The sequence below is a fragment of the Podarcis melisellensis genome (assembly GCF_964234715.1).
Source record: "Podarcis melisellensis genome assembly, chromosome: 12".
In the NCBI taxonomy this organism is placed as follows: domain Eukaryota; kingdom Metazoa; phylum Chordata; class Lepidosauria; order Squamata; family Lacertidae; genus Podarcis; species Podarcis melisellensis.
Genome location: NC_138544.1, coordinates 54,355,990 through 54,374,311, shown reverse-complemented (window position 1 = coordinate 54,374,311; position 18,322 = coordinate 54,355,990). Strand labels below are relative to the sequence as shown.

General features: G+C 47.3%; 2 protein-coding genes across 30 annotated transcripts in view; one reads left to right on the top strand and one right to left on the bottom strand.

The window, feature by feature from the left end:
- The window catches only part of OBSCN (obscurin, cytoskeletal calmodulin and titin-interacting RhoGEF), a 274,889-nt gene extending 265,563 nt beyond the window's left edge, over positions 1–9,326 (top strand). For all 29 annotated transcript variants that reach the window (XM_081931293.1, XM_081931304.1, XM_081931294.1 and 26 more), the window contains 3 exons: positions 2,579–2,654; positions 5,297–5,446; positions 7,863–9,326. In XM_081931293.1, the coding sequence (XP_081787419.1) occupies positions 2,579–2,654; positions 5,297–5,446; positions 7,863–8,037 (401 nt within the window). In that variant the 3' untranslated portion in view covers positions 8,038–9,326. The remainder of the gene's footprint in view (positions 1–2,578; positions 2,655–5,296; positions 5,447–7,862) is intronic.
- A 1,851-nt stretch (positions 9,327–11,177) lies between these two features.
- LOC309353222 (5-beta-cholestane-3-alpha,7-alpha-diol 12-alpha-hydroxylase-like) lies at positions 11,178–14,659 on the bottom strand. The gene has a single exon (XM_081882509.1). The coding sequence runs from the start codon at positions 14,606–14,608 to the stop codon at positions 13,076–13,078; it is 1,533 nt and encodes a 510-aa protein (XP_081738635.1). The 5' UTR covers positions 14,609–14,659; the 3' UTR covers positions 11,178–13,075.
- Positions 14,660–18,322: the final 3,663 nt, after the last annotated feature.

Here is an 18,322-nt window from a genome sequence, read left to right as displayed (position 1 = left end):
TTTATACCCCACCCATCTGGCTAGGTTTCCCCAGCCACTGGGTGGCTTCCAACACAATATTAAAATACAGTAATGCCTCAAACATTAAAAGCTTCCCTAAACAGGGCTGCCTTCAGATGTCGTCTAAAAGTCTGGTAGTTGTTGTTCTCTTTGACATGTGGTGGGAGGGCGTTCCACAGGGTGGGTGCCACTACTGAGAAGGCCTTCTGCCTGGTTCCCTGTAACTTAGCTTCTCACAGTGAGGGAACCGCCAGAAGGCCCTCGGCACTGGACCTCTGTGTCCGGGTAGAACGATGGGGTGGAGACGCTCCTTCAGATATACTGGGCCGACGCCATTTAGGGCTTTAAAGGTCAGCACCAACACTTTGAATTGTGCTCGGAAACGTACTGGGAGCCAATGTAGGTCTTTCCAGACTGGTGTTATGTGGTCTTGGCGGCCAGTACCAGTCACCAGTCAATTGCCACATTCTGGATTAGTTGTAGTTTCCGGGTCACCTTCATAGAGGTAGTCCCACATAGAGCACATTGCAGTAGTCCAAGCAGGAGATAACCAGAGCATGCACCACTCTGGCGAGACAGTCTGTGGGCAGTTGGGGTCTCAGCCTGCGTACCAGATGGAGCTGGTAAACAGCTGTCCAGGACACAGAGCAGTTCACAAATTCAGAAGACCAAAAGGTGGAGCTCTTCTCCTGATTCAGGACTCAGGGAGTGCTGGGCATGGATTCCCTGACCTCTGCCTGGCTGGGTCCGGGGCTTCTATACACCTTTCCTCCCACTGCTCTAATTGAGACTTCTCAGGGATGTTAGATTTGCACCAGATGAGATTATCGTAGTGACTCTTTTCTTGCCGGGGCCAGGGGCTGGTTCACAAAACTCATGGCCTTATCAGTGGCAGACCCTTTGCCCCTACCCTCCAGGGTGGACCCTGGTGTCACAGCGATTAGTCCACCACCCAGAGTCAGATTGGTTACAACTCCATACCTGTTGTAGAGAGGGAGGGCCTAAGAGAATTAGGATGGTAATCTCTACCATCCTAGCTTCCTGCAGACACTCCACTGGCACGCTGTATAAAAGCTGGCATTTTATACAGCGTGCCAGATGCTATGAGAGGGGAACCCTCTTTGGGATGCAGAGTCTATTCCACCAGAAGCACTGTTTGGGATCCAATCCCCTCTGGGTGGGTGGCATATGCAGGGTAACCACCTGGTCCTCACCGTCTGGCTTTGAGAGGCATTGCAAGCTAGACACACCTCAGCCAAGGTCTCCTTTGGAAGCCGAGTGCTTCGACAGGTGGTGAACACCACTTAGGTAAGAGCCCACAGAGACACATCCTACACAGGATTCCCTTCCTCCACTACAGCTGACGCGAACATTGGAACTTACCGTGATAAGTTCCTTCTCTATAGGGAGGAAGGGCACCAGGCCCTGCCAAGTGACCGCAGTGCAGGGGAGACCATGAGATGCAGACAGTTGAGCTTTCCCTGGGAGCATAAAGCACTCACCCCAACAATGTTCAGGGATCTCCCCTACCCCATGTTTTCCCTTCCCTCTTCTCTTACTCTTCAACCCATACCAGGGTTTTCTTCTCTTCTTCACCTGTGCTACGTTACATGGGTCATTACAGCTTTTGGGGACTGAGGCCCGGGACTGGCTGACACAGAATATTATGTTCCCACTGTGGGACCATTGATGTCCTGGGCCTGGGGGTAACCCGAGCAACACGGTCCAGGTCCAAATTCAAGGGTTCCGCGAGGAGTCAGTCCGACAGGGCCAAGGCAGGACATGAGGCAGGAAACCAGGCTAGGTCAGGCACAGGATCACAGGCAGGTTCCGGCAAACAGCAATGTTGCTCCCGCAACCTAGGGCGGGGTCCGACAGCCTTTTATCTCTGTCGGGGTAGCAGCCGGTCCTGAGCCCCCAGCGACTTACCTCCCTGTCTCGCCCAAAGATGAGCACTCCTCCTGCGAGTACTCAGGTCTCTCCTTCTCTCACACCTTAGTCTCTGCAGCTCAGGAGACGTCGGTGGGTTAGCCTCTCCTGACCCAACTGGTAGTGGAGCAGCTGTAAGTGATGGCCCAGCTGAAGGCAACGAGGTCATCCCCGCATCTGGAGCCAGGGCAGGCTCAGGCCCCTGACTCGGCCCAGCTGGTGTTTGTTGCAGGGGAACCTGTGCAGACTGGGACTCTTCAGAATCAGGCCCTAGACTAGGTTCAGATGCCGCCTGAGGCAAAGGGTCTGGTGCGGACTGAGTTTCCTTTGGCTCTGAGTCCGAGCCCGAGTCCCAGGCCATCACACTGAGTTCTTTTCCCTTAACAGGTTGTGCTCTTTTCTTTCCTTTTTCTGATAAGTTGTTTATTTTTTGGCTATTGGTTTACTAGCTTATGCACAAATTGAACTAGCGAGGGGATCACCCTGTCCACCAGGTGTACCCTCTCAAAAGTTTGACTTCCTGCCAGTGGAGAGGTGGGTGGCAACAGCCCACACAGGATCCTCTTCCTACAGAGGAGGAGCTCATCATGGTAAGTATCAACGTTTGCATTTCTAAGGAAGCTTCCCTAATACAAATGTGTCTTCTTAGCTTCAGAACTCCTGGCAGATAAAGGAGCTGTTCCACAGACAGACATCTGGGCTGTTGGAGTAACAGCTTTCATCATGTAAGTCTTTTCAAGTTTTGTTTTCTTGGGTGCGTGGCTGTTTGGGAAAGGGATAATTAACTTAAAAATCCACCAAAGCACAGTGGATCTGGAGAAAACATGCAAAGGAGGCTTGGAGCAGAAATTGACCAGGATGCTGTTACTTCACACAATAATAGGACCCCTGACCATTAGGTCCAGTCATGGCCGACTCTGGGGTTGTGGCGCTCATCTTGCTGTATTGGCCAAGGGAGCCGGCGTACAGCTTCAGGGTCATGTGGCCAGCATGACAAACCTGCTTCTGGCGAACCAGAGCAGCGCCAGAGCGGTACCTATTTATCTACTTGCACTTTGACGTGCTTTCAAATTGCTAGGTTGGCAGGAGCAGGGACTGAGCAACAGGAGCTCACCCCGTCGCGGGGATTCGAACTGCCAACCTTCTGATCGGCAAGTCCTAGGCTCTGTGGTTTAACCCACAGCGCCACCCGCATCCCTATAGGATACTGTTACTTCACACAATAATAGCCACTTTTTGATACCTGTCATGGTGCTGTCAGGTATGGAATGTCCAGAGTGAGGAATTAACTCTTTATTGCCAAAAGTACACTTACAATTTGGGACGCGGGTGGCACTGTGGGTTAAACCACAGAGCCTCGGACTTGCCGATCAGAAGGTCAGCGGTTTGAATCCCCGCGATGGGGTGAGCTCCCGTTGCTCAGTCTCTGCTCCTGCCAGCCTAGCAGTTCAAAAGCATGTGAAAGTGCAAGTAGATAAATAGGTACTGCTCCAGCAGGAAGGTAAACGGCGTTTCCGTGTGCTGCTCTGGTTCGCCAGAAGCGGCTTAGTCATGCTGGGAATCCTATTCAGAATAAGTGAGTTTCCCTTAAAAAAAGGGAAAATAATTATATTTATATCCCGCCCTCCCCAGCTGAAGCCGGGCTCAGAGCGGCCAACAACATTAAAATGATACAACATTCTAAAATCATTTCATTATAAAATCTATTCAGATCAGATTAATGACAACCATTGGGCTAGAGTTCTGTGAGGATTGCCAAAGGAGGGAGTCAGGCTGTGCCCTGGCCAAAGGCCTGGCGGAACAGCTCCGTCTTGCAGGCCCTGCGGAAAGATGTCAAGTCCCGCAGGGCCCTATTCTCTTGTGACAGAGCGTTCCACCAGATGGGAGCCACAGCCGAAAAAGCCCTGGCTCTAGTTGAGGCCAGCCTAACCTCTCTGTGGCCCTCCAAGATGTTTTTGTTTGAAGACCGTAAGGTCCTCTGTGGGACATACCAGGAGAGGCAGTCCCGTAGGTATGAGTGTCCTAGGCCGTATAGGGCTTTAAAGGTTAAAACCAGCACCTTAAACCTGATCCTGTACTCAACCGGGAGCCAGTGCAGTTGACAGCTATGTGCCTCTGCCTCTCACCTCCTGGCTGCTACAGCTTTCCATAGCTCATGTATATCCAAGCCCCCTTCTCTCTGAGCCCCATCATCAGAATCCCGTCACCACTCCTCAGTGTCTCCTGCCAGTCCCTGACAATACCTGAGGTGGGGCAGATGTGCTTATCTAAAGCCAATTAGCCACAAGCCCGTAGAAATCTTGCTCTTCATAGCTCCCTACGGAGACTGGAAAGCCTCTTCTGTGAAATGGGAGTGAGAATCAGATGCTTGTAAAAAGTTGGGTGGAGATGAATAACATGATAACAGAGCTTGGGGTGGTGGCTCCTTTTCTCACCTGCCGTAGAAGCGTCATCTAGAGTAGCTGTATGAAACTGCAAGTTTGTGGGCCAAACTGAAGATCAGCAAACAACCAAAGAAATTGGCTGGGGTAGAGGCAAGCTGCCAGGTGGGCAGCTGCCAGGCAGTCAGGAGCCGGCCAAAGAAGAGAGAAATGGAGAGATAAAGAACAGAAATGGGTAGAAGAGGTACAGGAGTAAGCGAAAGGACCCCAAGTGTGTGGCAGGAGACAAAGGGGCAATGGGATAGAGGAGGGAGAGGTGAAAGAAGCCCATGAGGCAAGTCAGAAGGAGGCAAGAGCTGGACGGGAAGCAGAGAAAGGGCATGGAGATTTAAGGCTGCATTGAGTCAGAAGGAAAAAAGGGAAGAGAGGGAAAGAGACAGAATGGAGAAAGAGAGAGAGCGCTGCCACTCCTTGGAATAGGAGGCAGGCTAGTCAAGCCCTGGTTGAGACTGGAGCTAGAAGAGAAGGCAAGTCAGGGGAGGCTGTGGGTTGGCCATGAGAGCATGATGGAGTCTGGGATGGCTATGATACAAGCCCAGGCAGAGTGACAACTTCCACTTCCTGCTGGTGGTGCTGGTGGTGGGAGAGAACCAATAGAGGAGGAGGAGGAGGAATGGGAAGCCTTGGATAAGCCCTAAAGACTAAGTGGTGAGTGGGCCTGTGGGGGCTTCCACTTTTCCAGGCACCCTGCATGGAACTGGACCAAGGAGGAGATCTCTCCCAGAAGAACTTACTTGACGATGGCAGGGGTCATCTGGACTGAGCACAAGTCTAGTAAATAAAGCATCGATGAAAGATATTTAAATCAGTATCTGTGTGCTTCCCTGGATCAATGTTGGAGACTGTGAGGGGTTTTTTCTGTGCTGCTTTCCTTCTGCCCATGGGCAAAAAGAACCATTTCTAATACTCTTCTCCTCTGTCCTCAGGCTGAGCGCTGAATACCCGATCAGCTCTGAGGCTGCCTGTGACTTTGGGAGGCTTGTGAAGAGAGAGAAAATCAAGTTCAACAAATGCTATGCGGGCCTTTCAGGAGGAGCCGTTTCGTTCCTACAAAGCACACTGTCCTCTAATCCATGGTGCGAAGGTCGCCCTTTATCTAAGGCAGACTTTCTCAAGAATTAGTTAATTATTATATAGTGTGTGTGTGTGTCCCTCCACTGTATCTCACACAAAAAGAGAGCCTTGTTCAAGTGATTTCAGTTTAAATAATGAACCCCCAAAAGCAGTTGTGCTAGGAGATCAGTGTGGTGTAGTGGTTAAGAGCAGTAGTCTCGTAATCTGGTGAACCGGGTTCGCATCTCCACTCCTCCCCATGCAGCTGCTGGGTGACCTTAGGACACACTTCTCTGAAGTCTCTCAGCCCCACTCACCTCACAGAGTGTTTGTTGTGGGGGAGGAAGGGAAAGGAGAATGTTAGCCACTTTGAGACTCCTGAAGGGGAGTGAAAGGCGGGATATCAAATCCAAACTCTTCTTCTTTTTCTTCAGTAATAAAGAGGCAAGACACAGGTTATGGGGTAAACTAGGCCTAGTTTATTAACCAATAGCTTAAGCGCTTGAGAACATTGGAGCTTGAATCAAGGGTCATTTAGTCCAACTTCCTGCAATGCAAGAATTCTGCCCAAAGCCATCCCTGGGGGAGCTCGAACCACCAGCCTTCTGGTTAACAGCCTGAAACACTGATCCACTGTGCCACAGCAGCCACTTAGTAATTTATAAAACTTCCAAACTGTGTAATGGAAATTAGACAGTGTGTGAGTCTAACCTGTGGGAAGTCAAGCTAGCCTTATTCCCAGCAACTTCCCCCCCCCTGCCACACCCTTAAGGCAAGGAGGGAGGTGTTTATGATTCACGCCCCCGTCAAGCCACATAACTCAAAGTGACGGTTAGCTTCTAAAGCCCCATGAGTTACTGAGCCCTGTGTTCATCTCTAGAATCACAGTTCAACAGAAAATGCCTCTGCGTTCTCACCATTTGTGCCCACCTCTTTCCTGTGCAACACCTGCTAAGTGACCAAAAGTCGATAAAAGCAATAAACCTCATTATTCAGCGTCCACCACTCTAAGGTTGTCATGCAGTATAGAGCAGGCAAAGAAAATCTCCTTCTGCCAGCCCATCACAGAAGAAGACAAAAATTCCTAGTCAATCCCAGCTGATATCACCCAGCCAATATCACCCTGAATACAGGGGAGGGAGGACTGGGCGCCACCTCAGCATTGTGGAAAAGGAAGAGAAGGAGAAGGCAGGAAAACCTTTTAGATCTTCCACCCTCTCCTCTGTGCTGGTAATTGCCAGTATGCCCCATTTCCCTCCCCTCTGCAAACACACTCACACCTGGGCTCCTTTTAGAGCCAGGTGGAAGAGAACAATATTGGTGTGTGGTTGGAGTACAGTGGTACCTCGTACCGCCGGAGCACAATTTCTGTTCTCATCCTGAAACAAAGTTCTTAACCCGAGGTACTATTTCTGGGTTAGCGGAGTCTGTAACCTGAAGCGTCTGTAACCTGAAGCATCCGTAACCCGAGGTACCACTGTATTGTGAGACTAGGCTACAATGGACCACTCCTATTTTGGGCAACCAAAAACCTAGTGTCCCAAAAGAATGGTGGTAGGCACTGGCCTGTTCTCCAGCTACTTGGCTCTGCTGAATTCTGCAGGTAGGTAAGAGCCGACGCCACTTGTAGCACATCACTAGTTGGGTGCACTGCACTTACAGGCCAGCACGCTTCCAATACATCACAACATCCTTCTGTCCATCCCACTCAACTGGCAGTAGTTCTTTAATGCCTCAGGCAAGAGTCTGCTCCTCGCCAAGATCTACCTGAAATCCTTTTAAACGGAGAAGTGAGAGATTTGGCTTCTCTTTCCCCACCCCCTTCTGACTGTGTACTTCTGCTGAGCTGAGGCCGCTCCCCAAGCATGGTGGAATAATTGCTCTAACACTAAGCAAGAGTTCGATCTCCGGCATGGAATGTGTTGGCCTAGTGTGGGGCACCAAGGAGAGCTTGGCTGTCTGGCTGGTGTACCAACCACCTAGCGCACCAGCAGCCACCCTGTCAGGCCTGTTGGATGTGGTGGCAGGCTGGGCCTTGGAGTTCCCTAACCTACTGGTTTTGGGGGACTTCAATGTCCATGCTGATGCCACCTCCTCCTCACAGGCTCTGGACCTGGTGTCTTCCATAGTGACATGAGTTTGTTTTGGGTCCCACACACCAAGCAGGCCACACGCTGGATTTGATTTTTGGTGCGGGTAGAGATGTGATCATGTCCTCACTTGTGGAAGTGCCATGGTCTGATCACTACGTTCTGAAAGCAAGGACTGACTATCGACCCCCACCCCACTTGGGTGGTGAGCCTATTTGGGCTCACTATATAAAGTATAGAGTCCATCCCATGACTACGAGCAGGTGAGAAACTAGCAAAATTAATTCCCTCCACTTGGAGATAGCAAAACAACTGATCCTAGGACTTGTCATTCTTTTTCTCTACTTAGGAGGCGGCCAACAGCATCTGAATGCCTTCAATCTCCATGGCTGCAGGAAACAGGTTTGGATGAGAGGCAACAAGCAACAGTTACTTTCTCCACCACTAAACTGAGGAACTTTCTAGCTGATCGAGAAAGAAAAAGGGCTCTACTCTGTTCCAAGTATGGCGTGATGACCGTGTAGTGAAATACTTTCAGAGAGAATCACTCTCAGACTTCCATCTCCACATGATCCTACTCACACCTAGGAATGTTTTATTATAATTTCTGGCTTCTGGACTGAAAAGGAATGATCACAAGTAGGTGTGAGTCAAAGGATTGCTGCTCACCTGCATATTTATGTATCCACAGTAATCATAATCTGTATTTTCGTGAATGGATACCAAGTCGCGGGTCATGCATATCTCTCATTCATCCTACAATATTGTTTATCTGAAGATGTCATTATGGAGTGGAACAATTGTGGTGCGAGGCAATAATAATGGGTTAGGTGAAACATTATGGAAAATTTCCTGTCTCTCCAGAACAGTTCAGTGTTGGAATCGATGACTAACTTCTGGAATCTCCTTCTTTGGTGGTTGTGTACTTGTCAGGTTTGGGTACTCCAATCTGAAAATGTAAGAAAGGTCTTGAAAAATGTTTTCCAAGGTAACTCATGGGTTCCTAGGAACCCAATTTTATAAACTCTCTGAGCTAAGCAGAACACTGGTGCTCAGCAGCTAAAAAAGAGAGAGAATGTCGCAAAACATACAATTGATTTGTCAACAGGAGTCTGTAAAATACGAGCAATCTGTGATCCTTCGATGCAACCAAGAACGTCCTTTGGGGCTTGGAGTAATGTTGGCCAGAATGACTGTCTAGCTAAGAAACTTGTTTTGACAGTTCAGGAAATGGATTTCTTATTGAATGTTATTATAATCTAAGCTGTAATCAAATCCCCATCCCTGACTTCATACTGTGCTGCTTCAAACTTCATTCAAAACCTGTTGTTTTCAACTGATTGGGTTGTCAGTCTTTATGGCCTTTATAGTACTTTGTATAGCTCTCTAGGTGGCGCTGTGGGTTAAACCACAGAAGCCTAGGACTTGCCGATCAGAAGGTCGGCTGTTCGAATCGCCGCGACGGGGTGAGCTCCCGTTGCTCAGTCCCTGCTCCTGCCAACCTAGCAATTCGAAAACACATCAAAAGTGCAAGTAGATAAATAGGTACCGCTCCGGCGGAAAGGTAAATGGCGTTTCTGTGCACTGCTCTGGTTCACCAGAAGCAGTTTAGTCATGCTGGCCACATGACCCGGAAGCTGTACGCTGGCTCCCTCAGCCAGTAAAGCGAGATGAGTGCCACAACCCTGGAGTCGGACACGACTGGACCTAATGGTCAGGGGCCCCTTTACCTTTACCTATAGGTCTCTGTTACAAGCTATCTGTGCTATATTTCAGAGAAACACTATTTCAGTAAAGCAGACCTTTCCAAACATTTCATGTTGTTGACACTTTTTAGATAAGCATCATTTCACAACACAGTCTTACTAGCAAACTGGAGGTTAAACTAACCCCTTTCCAGCCCTAGGAGGAGTGCTTGAAGTCTTCATGCTACACACCTACACACTGCAGCTGACACACTAACATGTTGCAACACACAGTTTGGAAAGCTCTGCAGTAATGGAACCATTAGCTTGTTCTCTGTGGTTAATTAACTTCAGTTTTGGTGAGGGTGTAGTTAGTCCCTGAATGATAACCTAGCAGAACAAATATGGTGATTGTGACCAGATTTGTGAGAGAAATGTGCTAGCCTGCAGGAATAATGGAACCTATCACTGAAACACAGGTGTTAATCTGCTGTGGGTACAATATAATAAGATATGTTAATGCAGATCACCTTGTACTTTTCTAGGGATGCCCAGTAATTCTAGCACCCTATTGGCTATGAATCATTGCTTGATGATCCCATTAATTATAAGCAGCTGGAGAGTCAAAGATGTCACATATGTGCATCATTTTCGCATGCAAAGAGTTTTGTCCATATATGAGAATATTTCATAGTCTTATCTGAGAGTGTATTTGCGGTCTTTTACTGTAGCACAAGTAGTGGGCTGCATGCAGCCTTGCAGTCCAGGATGACTTCCAAGCAAAGACATAAGTTTCTGTTATCTGGCTAAGTTATTCCTTGTTTGGCACAATTGTAATCTCAGTTGCCATCAATATATTCCCTCTTTTGCTGTGCTAGCTAGACTTGATGTGGTATTTCTTCTGGAACAACCATATTTATGCGCTGCCTTGGAAACCTGTTGTTTTCAGCCCGTTTGATTGGCAATCTATATGCCTTATATTGTTGAAATTTTTGAATATGCCACTGGAACAAAGAAGCTGAATTATTTCTGACCTTTTGATTCCGCACGCACATTCAAGAGGCCAAACCTAACTGCCCAGGGGGTCCTTTACCCAGTGGCATAGCGTGGGTTGTCAGCACCCGGGGCAAGGCAAGTAATTTGCGCCCCCTAACCCATGGATTTGCGCCCCCTAACCCTAACCCCCAGATGTTGCGCCTGGTGCGGCCGCCCCCCCCTGCACCCCCCATGCTACGCCACTGCCTTTACCTTTACCAAGGCTGTAAAAATGTAACTGGTTGTGAACCAGACTGATTCTTAACAGTTGTGAGCTGTTAAGTTCTAGCAGAAATCCATGGTCTCGGGTGAAAGAACTAGGCCTTAAGATAACAAACGAAGAACTTTTTTTGAGCAAGCCACTTTGTCTTAATGTCTTTAGAGGAACTTTAATCAAGCCAACAAGAACAGACCACTGAGCTTTAAATTCTGAAGTGTTAGTGCAGAGAGTCTGAATGTTGAGAATACACGAAGAAAATTATTTCTGCTGTCATAAGTTTTCTTCTGTAAAATAACCTACATGCAAGGTGAGCTGACCTAAGAGTTCACAGGGAGGAAAGGTCTTGGCTTGTGAGCTGGCTCCTTTTTTGAAGTTGTCATGGCTTTAATCGGTTTGAAGTTTTAGTTGATCTGTGGAGGTAAACATCATTTGAGGAGGAAGGTATTTTAATGTAGGGTTTGTACTTTTACTCTACTAGCAGCATCTGGACTAACAGCATATTTTCTTATGTATATGATGTGAATGAAGTGACTTACCTTTTTTCCTATTTGCATGTATTTTGAGCACAACTAAAGATATTTATGAATATTGAGCTGTTTTGTTAAATAAATTATTTTAATAAAGATTTTATGCCAGAGTTGTTGGTGCTGACTATGAGAGATTGAAAAGGTTTCTTAAGATGAAAATTAATGCACACAGTTGAAATAACCAGTTAGCAAATCACTTTGCACGACACAGCTCCTTTTATTACATGTCTAAGCAACCTGCCCAACACCGTTGCTTTAACTTTATTGTTTCCTCATATTCCATTCATTTCCCGTAAGTATTTCTTTTCAGTTTTAAAGGTTTTACATTCATGTAGAAACAAAGGAACAGAGAAACAAAATAACAGCAATCAAAATTACAAAACATAGGAGCGGCACAGAGGTGGGATTTTCCATACAAGTTGAGAGCAGATGATGGGAAAATAAAAGCAGTTAAAAGCATGCATTCTTAATTACGCTTAAGCCTTTACACCTAAGAGTACTCAAGACATCAATAGATATTCAAGATACTCAAGAAATTGGAGACAGAATCACAGCTTGTCCCAGGGACATTGCCTTGCACAACAATAAATAAAAGAGATAAAGTTGATTGCAGGTGCAAAGATGAATGTTGCCACATACCTGGAACTCTTGCACCTTGCAAATAACGAGGCAAAGTCCTGACATGTTATGAAAGGTACCTAGTGTACAAAATAGCTTGTGTCCTTATTTGGTGCAGGCCCATTCCGCTTGCTAATGTCAACTGCAGAGTGAAGCTACTGGAAAATGAGTTGCTTGGGATGACAGCAGTTTCCTCTATATTCCTATCCAGACTTCCTTTTGTGCCGCGTTTCTAGGCTCAGTTCTGCACTCTAAAGCATCATGTCTGAGCATTTCTCTCTCTCTTTTTCTCCCCCCCCCCATGCTTTCCCCACAAAAACCCGTTCTTTGCTGCTGAAATGGAGCAAAGAGCAATTCAATTCAATTCAAGCCTTTCTGAGGGAAAAGGCTGACATTGCATAGTACCATTAAATGGGAAGAAGAATAGTTCAGGACCTAAACGTTTGTGTGGCGGGAGGGAGGGAGCAGTAAAGGTTTGTGGGTTTTTTGCTTGTATGCTTGGTCTTTTGGATGAAATCTCCTGTAAGTGTGCTTACTAGGCAGGATGTGTGTTGTGTGCTGGGCAGGAAAAAGTGTCCCGGTGAAGCTTTTGAATTCTAAAGTTAGGACATTCCATGGGGTTCATAGTGCACAGAGCAAGGGAGGAACACAGTGCCTAGTTCTACACACACACACACACACACACACACACACACGCCTCTCACTTTAGATTGGGGTTATAGACAGAGGGCTTATCCACACTTTGTCTTGTCCTGCTGCTTCCCCTGGGGAAAGCCACTCTTTAGTGCTCAATTGGAGCAAACGGCAATTGGGTTTTCTGCAGATTGATGTTTGTTCTGATTTACAGCCAAGGAGTGGGTTTTCCCTGGGAAATAAGTGGAACAATGGGGAAACAATTCAGACCCATGCTTTCTAGGCATGGGACAAATGGAATTGTGTACAAGCCCAAAGACAATGAGATACACCTGGCTTGCCAAAGGCCACCTAGTGAGTTCATAGCTGAGATGAGATTCTAACTGGGGACCTCAGCTTTGAGCGCTAAGGATTAAAAGTCCTTAACCGGAAGAAGGAGTTGCAGATGAAAGTATCTTAGTGTGAGAATGATCACGCACCCCACTGCCACCCAATACTACTTTTCGGCTAACCCTTAACTCCACTGCAGGCCTGAGCTTGGTGCCTTTGATAGATAAATGTTAGCACAGAATATTACCTTACATGCTATCCATTCTACCACGCTTTAAAAAGTTATAAGGCCCACAGTCTCCACTTCATTCCATAACAATGGGGAAATAAAACTGTAGGATAAAATGACTTGTTAAATGATAATGGCTTCTATCAAACGTTCTGTGCAAGCGCTACGTTCTCCCCCGAGCTTTTAGCCACATCCAGAAACATACATTTGATCTCTTTTAAAACTTATTTTGGCCTGAAGATTGACAGGCACGTGATACCAGGTTCCTTCCTCTGCCTCCTACCTTCAGTGACGAAGTCGATACCTGAACTGAACATCGTGTGTGGGCTGCATCACACCAAACCCATAGCGGTTTTTGATCACGGGAGGGATTTCCTCCTCCACGTTAACCAGCTGCATATCAAAGTATGTCAGCATCAGGAAGGCAAAGAGTTTCACCTCATTGGTAGCAAAGTATCGCCCAGGGCACATGGAAGTCCCTGCCCCCCATGGCATGGTGAAATATTTCACCTTTTCCCCATTCTTATAGAATTCTTTTTTTCTGCCGTCTAGGCTGAGGAACCGGTCATATTTGAAAACATGGGGATCTGGGTGGATTTCTGGATCCATATGTGCTGCCACAAAGGGAAAAAGGGCAACTCTGTCTCCTTTGCGGAGAAGATATTTTCTCCCATCGTTCATCTTGAGTTCTAGATCCACTAACACAGCCCTGATCAGCATAGGGACTGCTGCCAGTCTCAAAGTCTCTTGCACAGCACTGTCCAAGATGGGGGTCTTGTCTAACATCTCCTTGGTGATATTAAGCACTGGACCCCCTGCCCTCACTTCCTGGCCAGATTCTCCCACCACTCTGTCCACCTCTTTCCTCACCTCATCCATCGCCTTGGGATTTTTCATCAGGTAGGCAAGAAGCCAGAAGGAAGCTGGTCCAGTATTCCCTTGAGCTGCCCACAGAAGCAGAAACAGAAATCTATCCCTCATGTATTCAGGCATTCCAGTCTCAGCCAGTTGCTCTTGCTGGTCAGTTATCCAACCACTGATGTTGCTCCTCTCATATACATCCTTCACAGCCATGAGTTTCCAGAACAGTCTCTTCAGAGACTCAGCCTCTTTTCTCTCTCCATGAGACAGTGTGGAAGAAGCAAAACCTGGGAAGAGCTTATCATATTTGCGAAACTCTACAAACACATCTTCAGAGCGGGTTACGTCACACCTCTCAGCATCTTCTTTGCTCTTTTCACTTTTGCTGGTTGTATTTCCAAACAGGGCTAGATAGCCAGCCCTAAAGACCATGTTGTAGCTGAAGTGGAACAACCCATCCTGTTTCCAGGACTTCTCCCCTCCAGCTGAACTCAGGCTGTGGCCCATCACTCTGTGCAAGCTGTCCATCATGGCCTGGGTCATCACCACGAGCCCATTGCCCTTGAGGTGCTTCACGCTGGCGGTCTCTATTATCTTATGAGTGTTCATTTCTGGTTGAAAACCAAACACTTGGGCCACAAGTTGTGCTGCATATGCGTTGAAATCCAGCTTGCTTCTTGCTTCTTTCACAATAGCTCCATAGGAGAGGGGGTCCATCACAAAAGTGAAATAGTATCCCCCAAGCAGTACCGTGAAGATATCCCCATGCTTCTTCTGCATCCTTTGCAAGAAGGCAACGCCGTCCTTTCGGTATCGCAGTGCATGTCCAAGCCACGGAATGAGGCCTTTATCTAAAGGGGGCTCTTGGGCTCTCCTCTGGCGGAACGCCCCCACCAGATAGAGCCCCCCCAATATGCATGCCAGGACGACACATAGGACCATCTCCCAGAAAGCCATCTCTCGGAGCTCTGGGACACAAAAGCACAAGCACAAGCTCTTGCAGAAAAAGCAAGTGGTTATAAAAGGTTGCTTCACATACTGTACTATTAATCTAGGTGGAGCCAGGAAGCAGAGCAAGCAAAGGTTAACCCTTGCTACGGTTAATTTATTTGCACTAAAATAATATCTGAACTAGCGCTTGTAAGAGCCGGAAGTGTTTTTAATTCCAGTTGTGGTTTATGTTTTTTGAATGTTGATTGAAAGTACACAGCTTTTAAATATTCCTTTGCTTTTAATCAATAGAAATGCAGATTTAACTCTGTAATAGATGGATCTGACTTTGGAACAAAAGGGGAAGCAACAAGGGGAGGAGGGGGAAATGTGGATGACTTTGCAGGCTGGAATCAAACATAAGGTAAGAAGTTCACGGCAAAGGGAGATCTGGAAGTGACTGGTGGTGCTGTAAATAAAGGAGGGGGAACCTAAGTTACCGTATTTTTTTGCTCTATAAGACACACTTTTCCCCTCCTGAAAAGAAAGGGGAAATGTGTGTGCATCTTATGGAGCGAATGAAGGCAGGAGTCTCTGCTCAGCGCTCCCTTTAAAGAGCCACACACACGCTCTGCGCACTCTTTAAAGGGAGCGTGGCTCTTGAGGGAGGCTTCAATCCGCTGCCAGGGAAAGGCTTCGCGTGACTATCCAAGAAGCCAGAACAGCAAGAGGCTATCCCAGAAGCCAGATCCCTCTTGCTGTTCTGGCTTCTGGGATTCAGAATTTTTTTTTTCTTGTTTTCCTCCTCCAAAAAACTAGGTGCGTCTTATGGTCTGGTGCATCTTATAGAGCGAAAAATACGGTACTTAATTTGAAGGTCCTGAAGCTATATATACACAGAAACAGCCATCCTTGGGAACTCACATTTTTCCAAAGTTTGCAATGCAGGTTTTCTGGCAGCTAATGTGTAGAAAAAATGTGTACACTGGGGTAGTGTGCATAAAAATGCATATATTCACAAAAGTAACATACAAAAATGTGGTACGGTAGGGTGTCAGACTAGGATCTGGGAAACCCAGGTTCTAGTCTCCATTCAACAATGTGACATGGAGGAGAGATAACTACATATGTATGCCACTATGAGCTCCTGGGAGGAGAGGTGGCATCTAAATGTAAGAGTGAGTGAGTGAGTGAGTGAGTGAGTGAGTGAGTGATACCAGGAGGAAAGTACTAGGGCAGGGGTAAGCAACCTAAGGCCCAGGGGCCGGATGTGGCCCAATAGTCTTCTCAATCCGGCCTGCAAATGGTCCAGGAATCAGTGTGTTTTCACATGAGTAGAATGTGTCCTTTTATTTAAAATGCATTTCTGGGTTATTTATGGGGCCTACCTGGTGTTTTTACATGAGCAGAATGTGAGCTTTTATTTAAAATGCATCTCTGGGTTATTTGTGGGGCATAGGAATTTGTTCATTCCCCCCCCCCAAAAAAATAACAGTCCGGCCCACCACATTGTCTGAGGGACAGTGGACTGACCCATGGCCGAAAAAGGTTGCTGACCCCTGTACTAGGGGGAATTTCTGCCATCAATTCCACATGAATAAAATGGTTGTGCGCTGGTGCGCTGGTTCAGGGAAATGTAATAGGTAGCAACAGAAGGGTTGAAGCACACCTGTTTGGTGTGGGGGTGGGAACAGGGACACATGAGCTTAAGTCTATATCTCTAAACCAAGGGACATGGGTGGCGCTGTGGGTTAAACCACAGAGCCTAGGACTTGCCGATCAGAAGGTCAGCAGTTCAAATCCCCACGACGAGGTGAGCTCCCGTTGCTCGGTCCCTGCTCCTGCCAACCTAGCAGTTCGAAAGCACGTCAAAGTGCAAGTAGATAAATAGGTACCGCTCTGGCGGGAAGGTAAACGGCGTTTCCATGCACTGCTCTGGTTCGCCAGAAGCGGCTTAGTCATGCTGGCCACATGACCCAGAAGCTGTATGCTGGCTCCCTCGGCCAATAAAGCGAGATGAACGCAGCAACCCCAGATTCATCCATGACTGGAAACATGGAGCATGGAAACGCTATTTACCTTCCCTCTGGAGCAGTACCTATTTATCTACTTGCACAGGGACCGAGCAACGGAAGCTCACCCCGTCGCAGGGATTCAAACCGCCGACCTTCTGATTGGCAAGTCCGAGGCTGGTTTAACCCACAGTGCCACCTGCATCCCTTATACCTTCCTGCAGTTGACTTCATTAAGTCAGTTCAACTTTATTGTCATTGACATGCCCTGCTAATAAAAACTATTCCTTGCAACAGGAGTGTTAAGCAATCAAAGGAAAGCTTTTTGGGAAATGATTGAAAAACAATTTCAGATTACGAAAGTTTGCAGTCACTTCAGAAACTAAATCAATCAAACCTAATCCAATGAAACTCTATGATTCTATGATTCTATGAAACTGCACACTCAGTACCATTAAAGTAAAACCAAAAGGCACTGGGAGCTGTTCCAATTGACACTAGTTTCGTGGCTCGTTCTGCTCCTGTGGGAGGCAAGGGATAGAGACAGCCAAATATTTATTTCAAAGAGACATGATAGAACCAGTGCTGCTCATGCTTTGTGTTTTGCAATCATCTCCACTGATTGTACAAGTTTTTGCTTTTCTTCAAAAGCTTGCTAACCAGCAGTAAGGTAAAGGGACCCCTGACCATTAGGTCCAGTAGTGGCCGTCTCTGGGGTTGCGGCGCTCATCTCGCTTTATTGGCCAAGGGAGCCAGCATACAGCTTCTGGGTCATGTGGCCAGCATGACTAAGCCGCCTCTGGCGAACCAGAGCAGTGCATGGAAACGCCGTTTTCCTTCCCGCCGGAGTGGTACCTATTTATCTACTTGCACTTTGACGTGCTTTCGAACTGCTAGGTTGGCGGGATCAGGGACTGAGCAACGGGAGCTCAACTCGTTGCAGGGATTTGAACCGCTGATCTTCTGATCGGCAAGTCCTAGACTCTGTGGTTTAACCCACAGCGCCACCCGCGTCCCAGCTAACCAGCAGTAGCTGAGAGCAATGATGGCTCTATTATGCAGTCTTCAGCACCTTGAGAACTTTGTTTCCAGGAAGATAGGAATTGAGGGAGAGTTAGCGGTTGATTGACTGTCCCACCCTACAGAAGGGAAAGTGTGCACCAAGAGAATGGAAGCAAAGTCCAATCGTGCTGGTGTTACTGCCTGTCAACCATAAATTTTACTAGCTTTATTGCAGAGACAGAGGTCTTGCTGCGTGGTCTTTCTTGCACATTATCCAGGAATGTGATATGCGTGCACACAATGATAAACACATGCAAGATGATAGCTCAGTTGGTTGCTGCTAATGCCAAGGTTGCAGGTATGGTCCCCGTAAGGAACAGCTGCATTTTCCTGCACTGCAGGGAGTTGGACTAGATGAGCCTTAGGACCCCTTCCAACCCTATTATTCTATGGTGTAGACATTTTGATATCCAGTCTTCCCAGGTTACTGGCACAGGTCCATGTGATAAATGTCAGGTCATCTCCCTCATCCACTATTGAAACATCAATGAGCGAAACCTTATTTCAGTGGTACCTCTGGTTACATACGTAATTCGTTCTGGAGGTCTGTTCTTAACCTCAAGCACCACTTTAGCTAATGGGGCCTCTTGCTGCTGCCGCGCCGCCAGAGCACAATTTCTGTTCTCATCCTGAAGCAAAGTTCTTAACCCGAGGTATTATTTCTGGG

What these genes read in the sequence shown, in the direction of transcription:
- LOC309353222 (XM_081882509.1), bottom strand. Translation starts at nt 14,608, where the DNA reads ATGGCTTTCTGGGAGATGGTCCTATGTGTCGTCCTGGCATGCATATTG.